The sequence below is a fragment of the Molossus molossus genome, unplaced genomic scaffold (assembly GCF_014108415.1).
Source record: "Molossus molossus isolate mMolMol1 unplaced genomic scaffold, mMolMol1.p scaffold_m16_p_12, whole genome shotgun sequence".
Taxonomy (NCBI): Eukaryota; Metazoa; Chordata; class Mammalia; order Chiroptera; family Molossidae; genus Molossus; species Molossus molossus.
The window spans coordinates 23567243-23585620 of NW_023425347.1; the positions used below are offsets into that span (position 1 = coordinate 23567243).

The 18378-nt window shown below is 38.4% G+C and overlaps 1 protein-coding gene across 4 annotated transcripts in view; it reads left to right on the forward strand.

The window, feature by feature from the left end:
* The first annotated feature begins 322 nt into the window (after nt 1–322).
* The window catches only part of NUP153 (nucleoporin 153), a 75686-nt gene continuing 57630 nt past the window's right edge, over nt 323–18378 (forward strand). For 2 of the 4 annotated variants that reach the window (XM_036255443.1, XM_036255445.1), the window contains exons 1-2: nt 323–448; nt 14713–14938. In XM_036255443.1, the coding sequence (XP_036111336.1) occupies nt 338–448; nt 14713–14938 (337 nt within the window). In that variant the 5' untranslated portion in view covers nt 323–337. Of the gene's footprint in view, nt 449–3038; nt 3234–14712; nt 14939–18378 lie in introns of those variants that run through there. The other 2 variants (XM_036255444.1, XM_036255442.1) reach the window with 1 other exon arrangement.

Below are 18378 nucleotides of genomic sequence, written 5' to 3' on the forward strand. Positions count from 1 at the left end.
TAGGCCTAAGCGGCGCCTGGAGCCGCTCGCCCTGTCCTCTGCGGGAGATCTCCATAGAGACCGTGACACATACAGAGGAGGGGGTCTGCGAGTGGCTACCGGACCGGAGCCAGCTACTCGGCCTCTGTCGCCGCCACCGCCTTCCCTGCTGCCAGCGCGCATTCTCCCTCCACTGTGCTCGCCACCTCGCGGTTCCTGGTGTGCCTGTAGCCTCCAGTGTGGGCAGCGCGGACGGACTTGTGGGCTGGGGGTGGGCGGAGGGTGGCTCTAAGGCGGCCGCCTCTGCCTCTCCCGCCCCCTTACCCGCCCCGGAGCGGGAAGCAGCGGAGGCTCCGCCATGGCCTCGGGAGCCGGAGGACTAGGAGGGGGCGGTGGCGGTAAGATCCGGACGCGGCGCTGCCACCAGGGGCCAATTAAGCCTTACCAGCAGGGGCGACAAAAGCACCAGGTACGGGACCCCGACTCCCTAGTGGTTTTGCGGGTCGGGAACTTGGCGGGAGGGAACAGGCGGTGAGGGGCCCTGGCGCCCCACGTGGAGCGGACGGGAGGGCCTGAGGAAAGGCCCGTGCGAGGCGGCGGGAGCTCAGCCCGCTGGGGTGGTGACGGGAAGTGGGTTGAGACAGGCCGATCTTTGCGCACACACGTGTGGTTCGGGACGCCTCTTTCCAACCCTCCTTGGCTGGGGCTTCCCCAGCCGGCGCAGGGCGGGAACAGAAATTCTGGGCCTACGGTGCGCGCGTTTCTTTCGCTTTTGGCGGGGATTGGGGATTTGATGGTATTACTCCCGTCTTCTGGAGGGAGAAAGCCCGAAGGTGTGGTTGGAGGCACCTAGGCTTGTTAACTAGTCTCCTGCGGTTCAGTGTTTGTGGGGAGGGGGCTGCCCCGAGGATATCTGTCTCCGGGGCACTGGGGATTGGCGGGGGCGCTGTTACCCAGAAAGTGGAATAACCTCGTCTCAAGCCAGTAATTAGTTTCCCTCTCCTCTGCCCATGTCCTCTTCTTGATCTGAGAACATTGGCTTAGATATTTTTTTTCTTTTCCTTAACCTGGTTACTGTTACCTTAGCACTGGGGCATTTTGAAAGTCCCTCTCAACCCTTAACGTCCTTTCTCTGCTGCGAGACGGTTTCCTCCCCGCATCTGCTCTACAACTCCAATTATTTTGGAGATTAGAATTGGCCATTATGCACAGTTGACTAGGACGTCACTTCTGATCTCATGCACAAAATATTTTAATATTATGGGGCGTATTCCAGAAGTTTGGGTACTTTGACACTCAGGAATGTTGGTGCTCTTATCATTTAACCACCTTGTGTATTCATGGGAGTTTGAAATTATGAAAAGGAGTTTATCCTAGATGTAAATGAGGCGTTTGATTCTGAGAAAATTCCATTTTTAATGTTACTTGTTTTTTAGGGGATTGAGTGGGAAAAAGTTAGCTTATTTTAATAAAAATTACGTATAAAACGCAATGATACTAAGGTGGGAAGTGTATATCTTAAACTTGTTTAAAAGCAAAACTATATCAGAAGGGTCTGATAACTTGTTGCATACTCTTAAATGTACACTTTTAGATTGCTTTATTTTGAGTGATGATGAATATGGAACACTAACATGCTTGCTGGTGGTGTTAAATTGTATCATTAAAAAACCATTTTGAAAATAAAGACTTGGGGAGATTTTTAATAGCAAAAATTGTGGTTTATAGTATTAAATAGCTTTCTACTAATGGTTAGAAGTCTTGGCATTATTATTACTCCCGCCAGTTTTTTCCCCAGATATATAAAGAAAGTAAGTGCTTGGTATTCAGATTTATTTGTGAGGAACAGGAGTTCTTGCAGGCAGGTTTAAGATTAGAATTCAGATCACAGGTCTGGCAATTTAACCTAATCCTTTTGTAGAATGGAAGTTAGAAACGTGCTTTCGGTTTCTTCTGAAGAATAAATGTCTCTGAGTGCTTTCTTAGATCTCCTTAAGAAAAAGTTAGTACATAAAAAAAGGGAAGGTTTTAAATACAGATCAATGTCTGGGCAGAGTTTAGAAAGGAGCTAATAGATTTCAGGTGGCATAAGTTATCATAGCTTATTTTAAAATGTACTTAGATAACAATCTAAATTTGGGTAAATGATGCCTTAACAACATAGCACCTATGAGCCAGCTTGTCTTAGAACTGATATATATAATTTTAGGCTGTGTGGTTTTGTTTTAGAGCTTGATAATTTATCATTTCCCCATCTAAAATACTTTCAGTCTTGCTTCAGTCATTTAATTGAAAAAGAAAATACATTTTTAGCTTTTGAATTGGTATTAAACATGTTTGGGGGTTTGTTGATCAACACTGTAGGTATTACTTAATATTGTCAGAAACTACCAGAGGAAAGTATCCAGGAATATACAAAAGAATACTCTGTTTAATATTGATTTTTTAAATCTTAAAATAAGGACTTTCTTTACTCTTCACTGGAACTTTTGTGGACTTGCTGTCTGCTATCCTAGGCTGTCACCTCTGTTTTGCAGCAGCTGCTGAGTCATCATGAATAGCAAGCAACTTCATGACATGGCATGTTTTATACTAATGTTATTTGATTAAGTGTCCAAGGATTTCTGAGCAAAAATGTCGTTTTTGGTTGTGTGGTAGAGGGTTGGAATAAGAATGAGAGGTCTGGCACTGTTAGTTAATGGATGTTTGCCATTGCCTGTCAGGCTAACTGGCTTGTGCAGTCACACAGTACCTGTGAGTTTTGCATGTGTTTAACTGACTTGTAATTTCCTGTTTTGACTTCTTCTGGTTTAGCTCTGCTGAAATATATCTAAAGTTTGCCTTTTTACTTTTGATCTTTAAAATGCCATCTTGCTTGAAGTTATGGATACAGAAATCCATTGTCTTACTCAACTAACTGAAGGGCAGTAACTTATTGTAGACTCATAAATGAAGAACATCCCTTGAATCATTTTCACTTGCTTTCTCTCCTACCCCTTAATTCTTCTTAGCCCACATGTATTTAGGAAATGGTGTCATTTTTCTAGTTGGCAATGAGTAGGTCAGTAAAGAGGATGTGGTTAGTTCTTGTTACCTGTTCAGTCTCCTTTCCGATTTCCTTTTTGTGCAGATTGTCAGGCCCAGAAAGTCAGCTCTGGAAGGTCAAGCTGCTTTTCTTAATAGCCACCACAAAACACTTGAGCCCATGGGCAAACCAGAACCTTGCCTCTGGAGGAATCTACTGCCACCTCCTGGTGAGAGGGAACTACTTATTTTTGCCCTTTTTTGGGGGGTGTGCTTCAGAGGTTTTGTTCTTTGATTTGGAACTAAGGGAATCCACTTATTTTATCTACCTAGATGTAGTTTTATCTTACAAGTCAGTTTGTGCATTTAGCTGTTTTGTGCATTTAGCAGTTTCAGATAGAGGGGGAGGAAACCCCTTTATTCAGTAGTTTAGATCAGGAGTCTGCAAACTTTCTGTAAAGGACTAGATAGTAAGTATTTTAGGTTTGTTGCTGCAAGTCCTTTGTTTTATTTTTAACATCCCTTTAAAAATTGTAAATATCATTCTTAGCCAGAGGCCTGTATAAAAACAGGCCAAGGGCTGAATTTGGCCTACAGACCATTGTCTGCCTAACCTTGCTTTATATGATAACTTGGGGGAGCTTTTTGTTTGTTTTGGTATCTTCCACATGATACTTTGTTCCAATAAGTATGTTCTGCTTGGAATCTGAAGGCTAAAACCTGTTCTTAATTTTGAAGATGAGAGATATTTAGAAGTTGAATATCTAACTCATTCCAGAAGTCACTAAGTAGTTTTGATTTTATTTTTTTTATCTTAAGTATTTAATTCTATCTGGGGAAATAGAAGTGGGAATAGTTGATAGGGAGAAATGTACTTGAATGGAGTCAGACCATTTGGTTTTGTGTATGTGTTCTGCCAGGACTTGGAATAAACTTGTAAATAAATACAAGTTATTTAAGTTCTTTGTGCTTAATTTACTCATTTGTAAAGTGGAAATTGTTGTGAGGGTTAAATGAGATAAGTAAAGCTCTTAGAGCCTGGCATATAAAGTAAGAAGTCATTTGAAATTGTTGTGATTAAATAGAACTTTTGATTTAAATGTTTTAATTGTCTCTGAATTTTGCTGCCTGTTTTTAGAAGTTTTTTCCTTTATGGACCCAAGCTCAGTCTTTTATAGGCTCGTATTGGATTTAAGGACTTGTTTGTTGACTGATGAGGCCAAACCTTGAACTATTACTACTCGCTTAAGTACTTTTAAAATGTTTTCCTTAATGACATGCCAGTCATTTAGGTGTATAGGAAAGTAAGTTCAAGTATTACATTGTTTCAAACAATGTTGTTATTTTATTTGTGATCAGAAGCCTTTGTGTGTGATATTTTATCAATTTACTTACTAATTTTCTAATAAGATAAATGACAAAAAAAGTCAAGGTGTTGGCTCCATTTCCTGGAAAGCCCCCTCCTGAGGCAGTTATCTATTAATTTAAAGTAAAATGAACATTTTGGTCTGATGGCACTAATTAAAACATTTTCATTAGGCACTGTATATTTTTGGAAAGGTGTAATGCTCATCATTGTAATATATTTTTAAAAGATTCTGTTTTGGGAAGCACATATACAATTAAAGTCTTGCCACTGGATACAAATTACTGTGTTTACTGCCAGAAACAGGGTACTACAATGCCTTTTCTATCTGTACATATTTCAGCTTGTTTGATTTCACTTACCTTTTTCGTAGTGTGATTTAAGAAAGTCTTGCTCTGGCCAGTTTGGCTCAGTGGTTAGAGCGTCGGCCTGCGGTCCGGAGAGACCCGGGTTCGGTTCCCGCTAAGGGCACGTACTTCGGTTGCAGTTTGTCCCCGGCCCTGGTTGGTTGTGCGGGTGGCAGCCACTCGATGTGTCCCTTCACGTCGATGTTTCTCTCTCTCTCTCCCTTCCTCTCTCTCCCTCCCACTCTATCTGTACAAAAAATGGAAAAATATCCTCGGGTGAGGATAAAAAAAATAATAATAATAAAAAAAGAAAGTCTTACAGCCCTGGCTGATTTGGCTCAGCAGTTAGAGCCCTGGCCTGCGGACCAGAGAGACCCGGGTTCGGTTCCTATTAAGGGTACATAACCTTGGTTGCAGTTTTTCCCTGGCCCCAGTTGGGGTCTTGTGGGTGGCAACCAGTCGATATGTCTTTCTCACATCGATGTCTCTCTCTCTTCCTTCCTTTCTCCCTCCCGCTCTATCTGAAGATAAATGCAAAAATGTCCTCAGGAGAAGATAAAAAACAGAAGAAGAAGAAGCAATTTTACCAGAAAGAAAGTATTAGAGATTGTGTAAGAAAAGTGGCAATATTTTGTAGGAAGCTCTGAGTGGATTAAACTGCTTTAGTTTTTTATTGGGTCTCCTATTGCTAGCTTGAAGATCCTTTTAGGGACACCATTTCTTTTTTTTTTTTTTTTTTATCCTCACCCGAGGACATTTTTCCATTTTTTGTACAGACAGAGTGGGAGGGAGAGAGAGGAAGAGAGAAAGATCGATGTGAAAGGGACACATCGAGTGGCTGCCACCCGCACGACCAACCAGGGCCTGGGACAAACTGCAACCGAAGTACATGCCCTTAGCGGGAACCGAACCCGGGTCTCTGCGGACCGCAGGCGGATGCTCTAACCGCTGAGCCAAACTGGCCAGGGCGGGACACCATTTCTTGTCCTTGTTTGATTACTGTCAATTGTCAATATCACCTCTGTAATATGAATAACTAAAAATAAGTCTAAGGTCATGTTTCTCCTTACTGCATTAGTGACAGAGAGTTTTGAAAGAGTTGGAGATACATGGTCGGTTGTAGTTTTTAATTTTTTAGCCAGAATAATTCTTATGCTTGCCCTAACATTTTGGCTCAGCAGTTAGAGCATTGGCTGACTGACGGAATGGTCTCGGGTTTGATTCCTGGTCAGGGCACATACCTGGGTTGCTGCAGGTTGGATCCCTGGCCCCAGTTGGGATCCTGTGAGAGGTAACCAATGGATGTCTCTCTCTCTCACATCAATGTTTCTCTCTCTTGCTCTCCCTCCCCCCCTTCCACTCCATCTAAAAATCAGTGGGAAAATATCCTTGGGTGAGGATTAAGAACAGAATAATTTCTATGCTCATGTTTTTTGGCTTTATCTGTTGAGTTTGAGAAGAGAAATGAAAAGTTTGGATTTTAAGCGGCTAGAAGGATTTGGACTAGGTGGATAGGGAAAGCTTGGCTGCTGAATGCCTATCTGTTGGTTGTAAAATAAGACAACTGATAGTTTAGCTTTGTAGGTTAAAATCAGGTTACAGAAATTAGATTCATTATAACTGCATTAGAATTTGAATACTTGGTTACTTTTTTCCCTCATGGGAATAACTCAGTGTTAAAGTTAGAATAGAGACGCATTGTTTGAAAAAAAGACTGGAGCCCTGGCCGGTTTGGCTCAGCAGTTAGAGTATCGGCTCATGGACCAGAGAGTCCTGGGTTCGGTTCCCTCTAAGGGCATGGACCTCAGTAGCAGTTTGTCCCCAGCCCCGGTTTGGGTCATGTGAGTGGCAACCAGTCAGTGTGTCTCTCTTACATTGATGTTTCTTTCTCTCTCTTCTGCCACTTTATCTGAAGATAAATGCAGCAATGTCCTCTGATGAGGATTAAAAAAGAAAAACTGGAAATAACTGAAAGATTAGAATGGCATCTATGTTTTTACTATTTAGTGTTTTCATAATTAGATATTCTTTAAGTCTCGTGTGAAGTCTTGGGTTGATAGCTCTTGTTCTTGGGCTTGGAAGGGAGCAAGAGGGAATGCTGATTAGGCAGATTATACAAAATAAGACTTTTAAAAAGTTAGGAAAGGAGAGCCTAGTGACATGGGAGTTGAGTAGGCGAGAAGAGTGTGCACAGAACCCTGGAAGAGAACTTACCTGAAAGGGCAGATAGAAATAAAAACAGCTGAGTATTCTGGTGGAATAGGGCTCTAGAACCTTAAAATGAAGATGGATTGTATTTGAGAAAGTAGATTTTGTCATCTGGATATTACTGTTTAGTACAGGATAATGTGAAGAAAAGAAAAGAACTGAAGTCAAGAGGACTAGCAGGAGTAGAGAACTCTAAGAAAAAGGAAGGCTGTATAGCAGCAATTTTCAACCTTTTTCATCTCATGGCATACACAAACTACTGAAATTCTGCGGCACAGCAAAAAAATACATTTTTTTGCCATTCTGACAAAAAAAAAAGTGTAATTTGATTCATTTACACCAATGCTACTGGTGTGTTGGCTGTTGTCATTTTTTTATTTGACAATCTAAGGAAAAATAAGTCAGTGCCCCCGACAATATAGTCAGGTATTGCATGTTTTAAACATTGTTGCAGCACACCAGTTGAAAATCGCTGATACACAGTAATGTTAAAGAGTTGGCCACATAGGAGAGGTGTCTCAGGTTGTTCTGAGATTATCAATTGGTGAAAAGATATATAGGGAAAGAATATCTTTTTTATTAACAGATGAGTTCAGAGTTAACATTGTAGAAGAGCCTTGCCCTACCTACCTCAGCCTTATTTCATTAATCCTTGAGCTCAGGTTAAATGTAATTTGAAAAGCTAATATATACATTGGATATGCTTAACGTGTGTGCAGTATTGAATTAAATTTACTTCTGGCCCCCAAACTGAGTATTTATTATAAATCTCAGTGGAATTTTTGATGTATTGTGCCAAATGCAGAACCCTTAGTTCTTAGAAGAGACCCAATTAGTTTAACTGGTCCAGATTTAAACATTTACTCCCTTATCCTTGAATTCAACTTCATTACTTATGATTATCTAGTGTAGATTTTGCTTGTGGGTTACAGGGAGTATTTTTAAGATTTTAATGCACCATTTGTTTTATTGATTGTTCTAAGATCTTTATTAATTTTGCTTTCTTCAGCTACTTTTCTGCTTCTCTTTATTTAGTTGGCTTTGTGTTATGTATTTTTTTTTTTTATCCTCACCTGAGGACATTTTTCCATTTTTTGTTCAGATACAGTGGGAGGGAGGGAGAGAGAGGGAGAGGGAGAAAGAGAAAGGAAGAAAGAGAAACATTGACGTGAAAGGGACACATCGAGTGGCTGCCACCCGCACGACCAACCAGGGCCGGGGACAAACTGCAACCGAGGTGTACGCTCTTAGCGGGAACTGAACCTGGGTCTCTCTGGACTGCAGGCTGACACTCTAACCGCTGAGCCAAACCAACCAGTGTGTTATGTGTTTTTTTTATCATTCCAGAGGATGGTTCAATTTTCCTGTGCTCTTGCATAGCTTCACATGTATTTTTTTTTTTCTTCTTTTTTTGGAGGAAGGGTTATTAGTATAGCAACAACAACAAAAAAATATTTGTTGATGAAACTATTTGTTTGATGAAAATATTTATTGGTGAAACTATTACACCAAGCAAATGTATTATTTATTTTTAAATTCTGAAATTACTGATATCCTTTTTAGAAACTTGTTATGGAATATTTATATGTGGGAATAAGAGGGTGGTTGAGCAGTGCAGTTGTGGATAAATTAAAACTGTACCAACTATGTGTGCACGTACAGACTTGGTGCATGCCCTCCCAGAGCTGATGCTGTAGTGGAGGTGATGGACAGACTGTAATTGCCATCCTGTTTGACAGGTTGCTGTCATGTAGAAAGTACAGGGCACTGTTGGCACATGTAAGGGAGTTACTGTCCCAGTCTTGGAAGAATCAGAAAAGGTTTTCTGTAGGAAAACGTACATAAAGTTATAATGGTGTTAGTTATGCTTACTGCTGAAGCTTCTGAAAGTAGGGAGGAAGCTAATCTGGTAAAGTAGGACTTGAGTATTCACACCTTAGTAGACCTTTACTAGTGTGCCTCTATCTCTCTCTCAAGTGTTTGTTTGTTTGTTTTAAATATTGTAAAGAATTCTTTGTTCAGGTTCACATAGGAAACTGATTTGCTCCATTCCTGTTAAAGACCTGAAGCATCTTCTCTCAAGAACTCCTGAAAAGAGAGATCTTTTTTGAAAATATAGTCAAAGGAACCTTTTCTTCAATAAGAAAACTATTTTTCCCCTTTTCCAGCTCCCTTCACTCTTCCTCAGTTTTCCATTAGTGGATGAAGTCTATCTTTAGTACTTCAAACTGCTTTAAAAAATTGTCAGCCAGGAAAGTAGCTCTTCAAAGTTATTTCGTAGACAGGGTCCCTTACCTCTCTGTACTTTCCTACCCAGTTCTGTGTGTAATCAGATTTCTTTTTCTTAGCAGGTTTAAAATTCTAGTATCTGGTAGTTGGTTATTTACTATGAGTGTCAAGTCTTTAACACTGGAAATAAAAGAATTTCAAAGGTAGACTTTTATGTCTAAGTCTGGTTTGATTTTCAGAGTTGATATTATTTAGTAGATATTTATAAAATTGGTGTAATTTGATAATGAGACAATCATGGAAATAGGGTGATTTTTACGTAAAACTTGGTTCTAGTAAAGCTTATACTCAGGGTTATGTTTATTGTGGTACTAATTGGGATAATAGCCATTGAGTTTTTAGTGAGTTTAGTACAGTGGTTCTCTAACTTGAATTAATATAAGAATTGCCTCAGCAGCTTTAAACAGATTTCCATTTCTAACATGCTCAAGGGTAACACCAAAGCTGCTGGTCTGAAGACTTCAATTTGAGGACCACTGTTTAGTCCTTTTATAGTGACAAAAGGTTACACGTGGATTCACACACACACATACACACACACATGATTACAGGGGAATTTTGAAGGATAGTTATTTAAGGTTTATTAGATTTTGCATTTATTAAAAAGGTCACTAGAAGCTTGGTCAGCATGTACCAAGGACACTCCTATATTTGAGTCTGCACTTTTTGTTCTCTCAATTTATAATCTCCACTAGAAATTTGCATGTCTCATTCCTCACTTTTTATAGGTCTTTGCTTATATAAATTACCTATCCTCTTTTGCTTCCCTGCTTTGTTTTTGTCTGTAGCACTGAATCATTATATGTTGCATATTACATTTGCTAGTTTGTTCATTTGTCTCCCTAACTTAAATATAAATTCGGAGGCAGAAACTTGATCCTTGCTGTCTTCTCAGTGTTCTGTGCCTGACATGTGTATGAGACCAATAAATACTGACTGAATGAATTGAGTGAAGAAAAGCAGTGACTGCCTTTACATCCATGAATTAGATAAGATTCTAAAATATTCACCAAAGTAGAGCCTCTTTTCTGGCCTATTAGTGTACTTTTGTTTTTACAGAGATAAAGATTGGATGTCACTTTTGGGTAGTTAAGAGTACTTCCCAAAGTATGGTTCATGTGTTCCGTTGTTGATGAAGAAGATGAATCTGACAGCATGAACTGACTTTTTACTTTTCATATTAATTAGATCAAAAAAAGGGGGGGTGGGTAGCACAGGAACCTACTAAGAAATAATTCACTCTGATGGTTCAACGGAAGTATCTTTTTAAGAGAGTCTACTTAGAGATATGCTTGAGGTGAAAGGAATAAATACAGGATAGCGTGAGTCCCAGAGACTAGCAGTAGCAGAAGCTGCTACCATCCCTAGGACTGGAAGGATAAAGGGAAGAAATGGAGGAACTGGAGTGGAGAAGGAGTCACCTTGCTGGAACTAGTTTTGGAGGAAGGGCACTAAAAAATTCTCTTCCCTCCCATCCTCGAATATCTGGTATCCTCTAGTACAGTGGTTCTCAACCTTCGTAATGCCGTGACCCTTTAATACAGTTCCTTCCTGTTGTATGTGGGCGGACCCGCCTGGAGATGGATAGAGGAGCGGTGTCTCAGTTCCTAAGACCATCGGAAATATGTGTTTTCTGATGGTCTTTAGCGATCCCTGTGAAAGGGTCGTTCGACCCCCAAAGGGATCGTGACCCACAGGTTGAGAACTGCTGCTCTGGTATGTCTCTTAGGCCAGTCCTTACAGAAGCCAGTTTTGTGGGACTGCCTATCAAGAATAGAGTGAGGGAGGGGCAAGTGAAGACCAGCATAGCATCAGATCTGTGAACGGATACGTTTTATTGTGCAGGAAAAACTAAGTTTATTAAGAGAAATGAGGGAATAGAAAGAAAATCATTAAATAATAGTACAGGTAAAAATCATGGCCAGTTTCAAAAACACTGTGGAAATAGTTCTATAAGTCGCATTGTATTCACAGTCTACGTTATTTGTTTTTATCATTCATTTTAGAATATTTTATTACTCTGGATGGGGCAAAAGTAGGTTTACAGTTTGTATGGAAAATAATACAATAATTAAGTTAATACAAGAATAAACTGTGTTTTGCTTAGTCACAACTGTAAACCTATTTTTGCCCCACCCTGTATTTTTATTTTTTGTTCATCCTCACCTGAAAATATTTTTCATTGATTTTTTTAGATAGAGTGAAAGAGAGGAAAGGAGGGAGGGGGAGAGAGAGAGAGACATCGAGAGAGACATTGATGTGAGAGACACATCAGTTGATTACCTGCTGTAAGACCCTGACCTGGGTCTGGAGATTGAACCTGCAACCCTTGAGCAGGAATCTGCAACCCTTGAGCAGGAATCAAACCCACAACCCTTTGGTCCGAGGACCATCGCTGTAACCCTGAGCCAAACTGGCCAGGGCCCCACCCTGTATTTTAATTGTTGTCATATAATGTGCTCCACATTGTATGTTTTCCAGATAAATGAATCTAAGACTTTTAAGTATACATACTTTCATTAACCTCTTGTAGAGGGACTTTTTTCCTAAAACGTATTATAATTTTGTTAAATGTATCTGATTTCCTAATCTCTAACTAGAACAGTGGTTCTCAGGCTTCAGCATACATCAGAATCACTTGGGAGCTTTTGTTAAAACAGGTGAGCCCTAGCTCCTGAGTTTTGAAGGGCTGGGATAGAGTCTGAGATAATGCTGATATTATTGGTGAAGGGACCACTAGTACTAGAGTATACTGAACTTAATTTACCTTTTCTTGATTACTTAGGGTCACTTACTATACAAAGGTATACTGAAGTATAGGCATGTTTGTTTTCTTGTAATGGTTCCAGGTCAGTTTTATTATCTGTATTTCTTTTTACTGTCAAGCTCTTCCTGCTGTCATTCATTGTGCCAGTAAAGTGCCCCCCTCTCCCCCTGCCGTTATCTTATTCTAAGCTGCTGTGGGCTGCTATAGATAAATTGGTTGAAGTTTAGTTTAGAAAAGAGAAGATCTCCAAGCAAAGTTCATGAGCTTTATTATACCCATTTTGACTGTTTAGTTTTGATCACCAATTATTCTCCACGGTATCTAATGCTGCCACAGACGTACGTGCCCTTTGGTTAAGTATGGTATTAACTTAAGTTCTATACTCGCCTCAGTTGAGTAGGGATCACAGGAATCTCTGATACGTTTAGTAGCTAAACACCTTAGAGGCAATCCACAAAAGGCTTATTTTACACTAAATTATTGCTATAGTGCTTTAGCTAATTTATCATTTCATATCAAATATGTGTCTTAGATTTTTCAAGTCTTATTTAAACTATGTCATAGTTTGTAAGCACTTTTGAGTATTTTGAAATATAAGGAGGGGGTAATTAAGTATAAGTAATAAGTAAAAACTATAAATATTATGTGTATTTTTTTTTAATGAATATTACATTTGGATGTAGGTTTATAATCTTTGTTTCCAAAGTAACTAATACCATGTAACATTAGCATAGAAAAGGGGGATGGTGAAGTTGTGTTTTCAGTAGTGATTATTCTAGGGCTGTTGGCTTTATGTGTTGCTAGAGAGCTTATGCTATAGATCTAGTTAAATTTCTGTTTAGAGAATGCAGGGAAAAATAATTACGTATTTCCCAGTTGTTACCTACACTTTTTTACTCAATAGAGAAAATAGTATTCAAGTGCCTATATCGGAGGTGTCTTCCATCTTTTCTGTTGACAGGATTTTTCAGGGCCTCTTTGCCTTGGTTTTGCTTTCATGGTTGATTTATGTATTCTACCTTGATTTTATTGTTTATTGTACCTGCCAACTCATTTTCCCCTTCCCCAACCTTTTCTCTGAAATTCTACTAATGCTGTTTTAGGAAGGTATTGTTGCCTAAAATTAGTTGCCTCGCTTGTTTGTTTCTTCTCATCCCCCTCCCCCCATTAGTAATAAAATTATTAGTATATGTTTGTTATATTTTGTAAGTTGCAAACTGCTTTCACATAATTTCATTGGATCATCATTATAATTCATATTAGGTAATAGCAGGAGGGGGTGTTGCTCTTATTTTGCTTAGAGTTAAAGCTCAGGGAGGTCCTGCCAGTCCCCACCTATGCTTTTACTCTATCCTAGATATACCATAGTGGTTGTGTTTGTATCGGGGGAAAGTTATTTTACTTCATTGTCCCTTCATTCATAAAGTGGCACTATTAATACCAACTTCATTCAAGTATTGTGAGGATTAAATAGAATAATAAGTATAAACTGCTTAGAATGTGCCTAGCACATAGCAAAGCTACACTAATTGTTAATACTGATAGAAGTTATACTGCATTTTTTCTTCCTTTAAAAGTTGCCATAATAAAACTTATTTCTCAGATTTTCAGGCAATATGTGGTATAAAGAAATTTTACAACAGAAAAACATCTTAGATTATTTCTTGAGTTTATGATGTTAGATTATGTTGTTCTATTGCCTGTCTTTTTAAAAAACAAAAAGTCTCCTCGTTTTTATTTGTCTAAATTTTTGTTCTTTTTTTTAAAGAATGTGCAATTGCCCTGGCTGGTTTGGCCCAGCAGTTAGAGCATTGGTCCATGGACCAAAGGTTGTGGGTTTAATTCCTGATCAAGGACACATACCTGGGTTGGAGGTTTGATCACTGGCCTCAGTTGGGGTTGTACAGGAGGCAACCAGTCAATGTGTCTCTCTCACATTGATGTGTCTCTCTCTCCCTTTTTACTCTCCCTCCCACTCTATGTAAAAATCAATGGGAAAAATATCCTCGAGTGAGGATTAACAAAAAGAACATGCAGTAAAATAATTGCTTGAGGAAGCTATTGAAGTTATTGTTGTTTTTTTTTATATATATATATATATTTTTTATCCTCACCCGAGGATATTTTTCCATTTTTTATACAGATAGAGCGGGAGGGAGAGAGAGGAAGGGGGAGAGAGAGAGAAACATCGACGTGAAGGGACACATCGAGTGGCTGCCACCCGCATGACCAACCAGGGCCGGGGACAAACTGCAACCAAGGTACATGCCCTTAGCGGGAAATGAACCCGGGTCTCTCCGGACTGCAGGCCGACGCTCTAACCGCTGAGCCAAACTGGCCAGGGCTGAAGTTATTGTTTATATTGCTTCCTTTAATATGCTCAGATCAAAAGGGATGCCTTTTCTCAGATTATAACATTTTAGTACATATCTTATTACTAAATTTACATTTTATTACTTATTTGGTGGCCTATTGGAATTTCTTAAAGATTCTAGAATGGCCATTTGGGCTAATTATTGACTCATTGATATATGCATATGAAAGAAAGAAAAAGGAATTTGTGTATAGAATTTGTAAAATACCATTATGTCAGCATTAATTCAAATAACTGAATTTTAGGAAACTTCATTGGGAAAAAATTGTGCTTTTCTTGGTGTGGTTTTTTTGTAAGTTGGTACTTACTTAAAAAGATAAATTTCTAAAACTGCCTTACATGTTTTTCCCCCTAACAGGGCATTCTTAGCAGGGTTACAGAATCTGTTAAGAATATTGTGCCAGGATGGTTACAGAGATACTTCAACAAGAATGAAGATGTATGCAGCTGCTCAACAGACACGAGAGAGGTACCACAGTGGCCGGAAAATAGAGAAGATGATCATCTGATATATGCTGATGAGGAAAGCGCTAATATTCATGATGGGAGACTCACTCCTGAGCCAACAGTCAGTAATACAGGAGGTAAATAGAATGTGAATAGTTTGTTATGAATGATAGATTTTTATGTCTTAATTTTATTTTATTATTTTTTTAATACTTAAATTTTTTAGTATTAAAGATGTTCCCCCTCGTGACACCCGCCTGTCTCACCCCCCCCCCAAAGGTTTGTCAGTCTGATCCCTACTTCCATGTCTCTGGATCTGTTTTGTTCATCAGCTTATTTTGTTTAGCATATTCCACAAATAAGTGCGATCATGTGATATTTGTCTTTCTCTCACTAGTTTATTTCACTTAGCATAATACTGTCCAGGTCCCTCCATGTTGTCTCAAAGGGTAAGAGATCTATCTTTCTTACAGTTACATAGTATTCCATTGTGTAAATGAACCACGGCTTTTTTATCCACTCATCTACTGATGGACACTTGGGCTGTTTTCAGACATAGCTATTATAAATAGTGCTGTTATAGACATAGGAGTGCATATATTCTTTCTGATTGGTGTTTCAGGCTTCTTAGGATATATTCCTAGAAGTGGGATTACTGGGTCAGATGACAGTTACATTTTTAATTTTTGGAGGCAACAACATATTGGTTTCCATAGTGGCTATACCAGTCTGCATTCCCACCAGAAGTGTACTAGAGTATCCTTTCTCTATATCCTTGTCAGCACTTGTTGCTTAATTTATTGATGGCAGCCACTCTGGCAGGTGTGAGGTGATACTTCATAGTCGTTTTAATTTGCATCTCTGATGATTAGTGATGTTGAGCATTTTTTCATATGTCTCTTGGTCATTTGTATGTCGTGTTTGGAGCAGTGTCTATTCAGGCACTCTGCCCATTTTTCAATTGAATTGTTTGTCTTCCTTTTGTTGAGTTGTATGACTACTCTATATATTCTGGAAATTAACTCCTTATTCGACATATCATTGGCAAATATGTTCTCCCATACATTGGGTTTCCTTTTCATTTTGATGCTGGTTTCTTTTGCTGTGCAGAAGCTAAAAAGCTTGATGTAGTCCCATTTATTATTTTTTTCCTTTGTTTCTCTTGCCATTGGTGAAAATTCTGCTCTGTGTGATGTCTGAGATATTGGTGCCTGTGGTTTCAGGAGTGACATTTAAGTCTTTTATCCATTTGAGTTTATTTGTGTGTGGTGTAAATTGATGGTCTTATTTCATTTTTTTGCAGGTAGCTGTTTAATTTTCCCAGCAGTATTTATTGAAGAGATTCTCTTTGCTCCATTGTGTATTCTTGCCACTTTTGTCAAATATTAATTGAGCATAATGTCTTTGGTCGATTTCTGGATTCTCTCTTCTGTTCCATTGATCTATATGCCTTTTTTTGTGCCAGTACCAGACTGTTTTGATTACAGTTGCTTTGTAGTATCTGATGTCCGGAATTGTGATCCTCCAACTTTGTTCTTTTTCAAGATTGCTGTGACTATTTGGCTCTCTTTTGGTTCCATATAAACTTTTGGAGTATTTCTTCTAGATCTGTGAAGTATGCTAGTGATATTTTAATAAGGATTGCCTTAAATCTATAGATTGCTTTGGGTAGTATGGACATTTTAATGATATTAATTCTTCCAGTTCATGAATATGGTATATGCTTCCACTTTTTTATATCTTCCTCTTTTTTTTCAATGTCCTGTAGTTTTCTGAGAACAGATCCTTTACCTCCTTGGTTAAGTTTATTCCCAGGTATCTTAATTTTTTTGTTTCAATGGTAAATGGGATTGTTTCTTTAGTTTCTCTTTCTGTGTGTTAATTGTTGGTGTATAAAAATGCCAACCATATCTGGATGTTAATTTTGTATCCTGCTAGTTTGCCAAATTTACTAGTTTTTTTGATGGAGTCCTTATGGTTTACTATATACAATATCATGTCATCTGTGAATAATGACAGTTTTACTTTTTCCTTTCCAATTTGGATGTCTTTTAATTTTTTCTTCTTGTCTAATTGCTGTGGCTAAGACTTACAGTACTGTGTTGAATAAGAGTGCCAAAAACAGACATCCTAAATGCTTTCAGTTTTTGCCCATTGAGTGTGATGTTGGCTGTAGGTTTATCATATATGACCTTTATTATGTTGAGGAATGATCCTTCTATTCACACTTTGCTGAGAGTTTTTATAAAAATTGGGTGCTGGATTTTGTCAGATGCTCTTTCAACATCTATTGATATGATCCTATGAGTTTTATCTTTCATTTTGTTTATGTGGTGGGTCACATTTCTTGATTTGCATCCCTGGGATAAATTCCACTTTGTTGTGGTATGTAATTTTTAAAATATATTGCTGGATCAAATTTGCTAAAATTTTGTTGAGTATTTTGAGGTTTATCAGGGATATTGGTCTGGATTTTTCTTTTTATATAGTGTCTTTATCTCTTTTTGGGATTAGGATTATGCTGGCCTCATAAAAAGAATTTAGAAGTCTTCCTTCCTCTTGAATTTTTTTGCAATTATTTGAGGAAAATAGGTGTTAGTTCTTCTTTGAATGTTTGGTAAAACTCCTCTGAAGCCGTCTAGACCAGAGCTTTTGTTTGCTGGGAGTTTATTGATTACTGCTTCTATTTCCTTAATTGTTATTCGTCTGTTCAGGTTTTCTGATCCTTCCCAGTTGAGTTTTGGAAGACACTGTGAATCTAAGAATTTGTTCATTTTCCTAGATTATGAAATATGTTGGCATATAATTGTTCATAGTATTTTCTTACAGTCCTCTGTATTCCTGTGGTGTCCGTTGTTACTTCTTTTGTTTCTGATTTTATTAATTTGAGTCCTGTCTCATTGTTTCTTGGTGAGTCTGACTAAAGGTTGAGCAATCTTGTTTATCTTTCCAAAGAACCAGCTCTTGGTTTAATTCCTCTTTTGTATTTTTTAATCTCTATGTCAATTATTTCTGTTCTGATCTTTATTATTTCCATTCTTCTACTAACTGGGTTTTTCTTTTTGTTCTAAATCTTTATGTTTTAGGGTTAGATAGCTTGTCAGAAATTTTTTTGTTTCTTGGGGAAGGCCTGTATTGCTATGAACTTCCCTCTCAGGACTGCTTTTGCTGTGTCCCATACCTTTTGTGCTTTTGTGTGTTCATTTTCATTAATTTCCAGGAAGTTTTTGAATTCTTTCTTGATCTCGTTAGTAACCCATTCATTGTTTTAATAACATGGCTATTTAGCCTCCATGTGTTTGAATGTTTTTATTGTAATTGATTTCTAGTTTCATGCCATTGTGATCCAAGAAGATGCTTGATATGATTTCAATCTTCTTGAACTTGTAGAGACTTAGTTTGTGTCCTAACATGTGGTCTGTCTTTGAGAATGTCCCATGTGCACTTGAGAAGAATGTATATCTGCAACTTTGGAGTGAAATGTGCTGTAAATATCAATTAAATCTAGCCGATCTAGTGCGTCATTTAGGGTCTCTGTTTTCTTGTCAATTTTTTATCTAGAAGATCTATCCAGTGA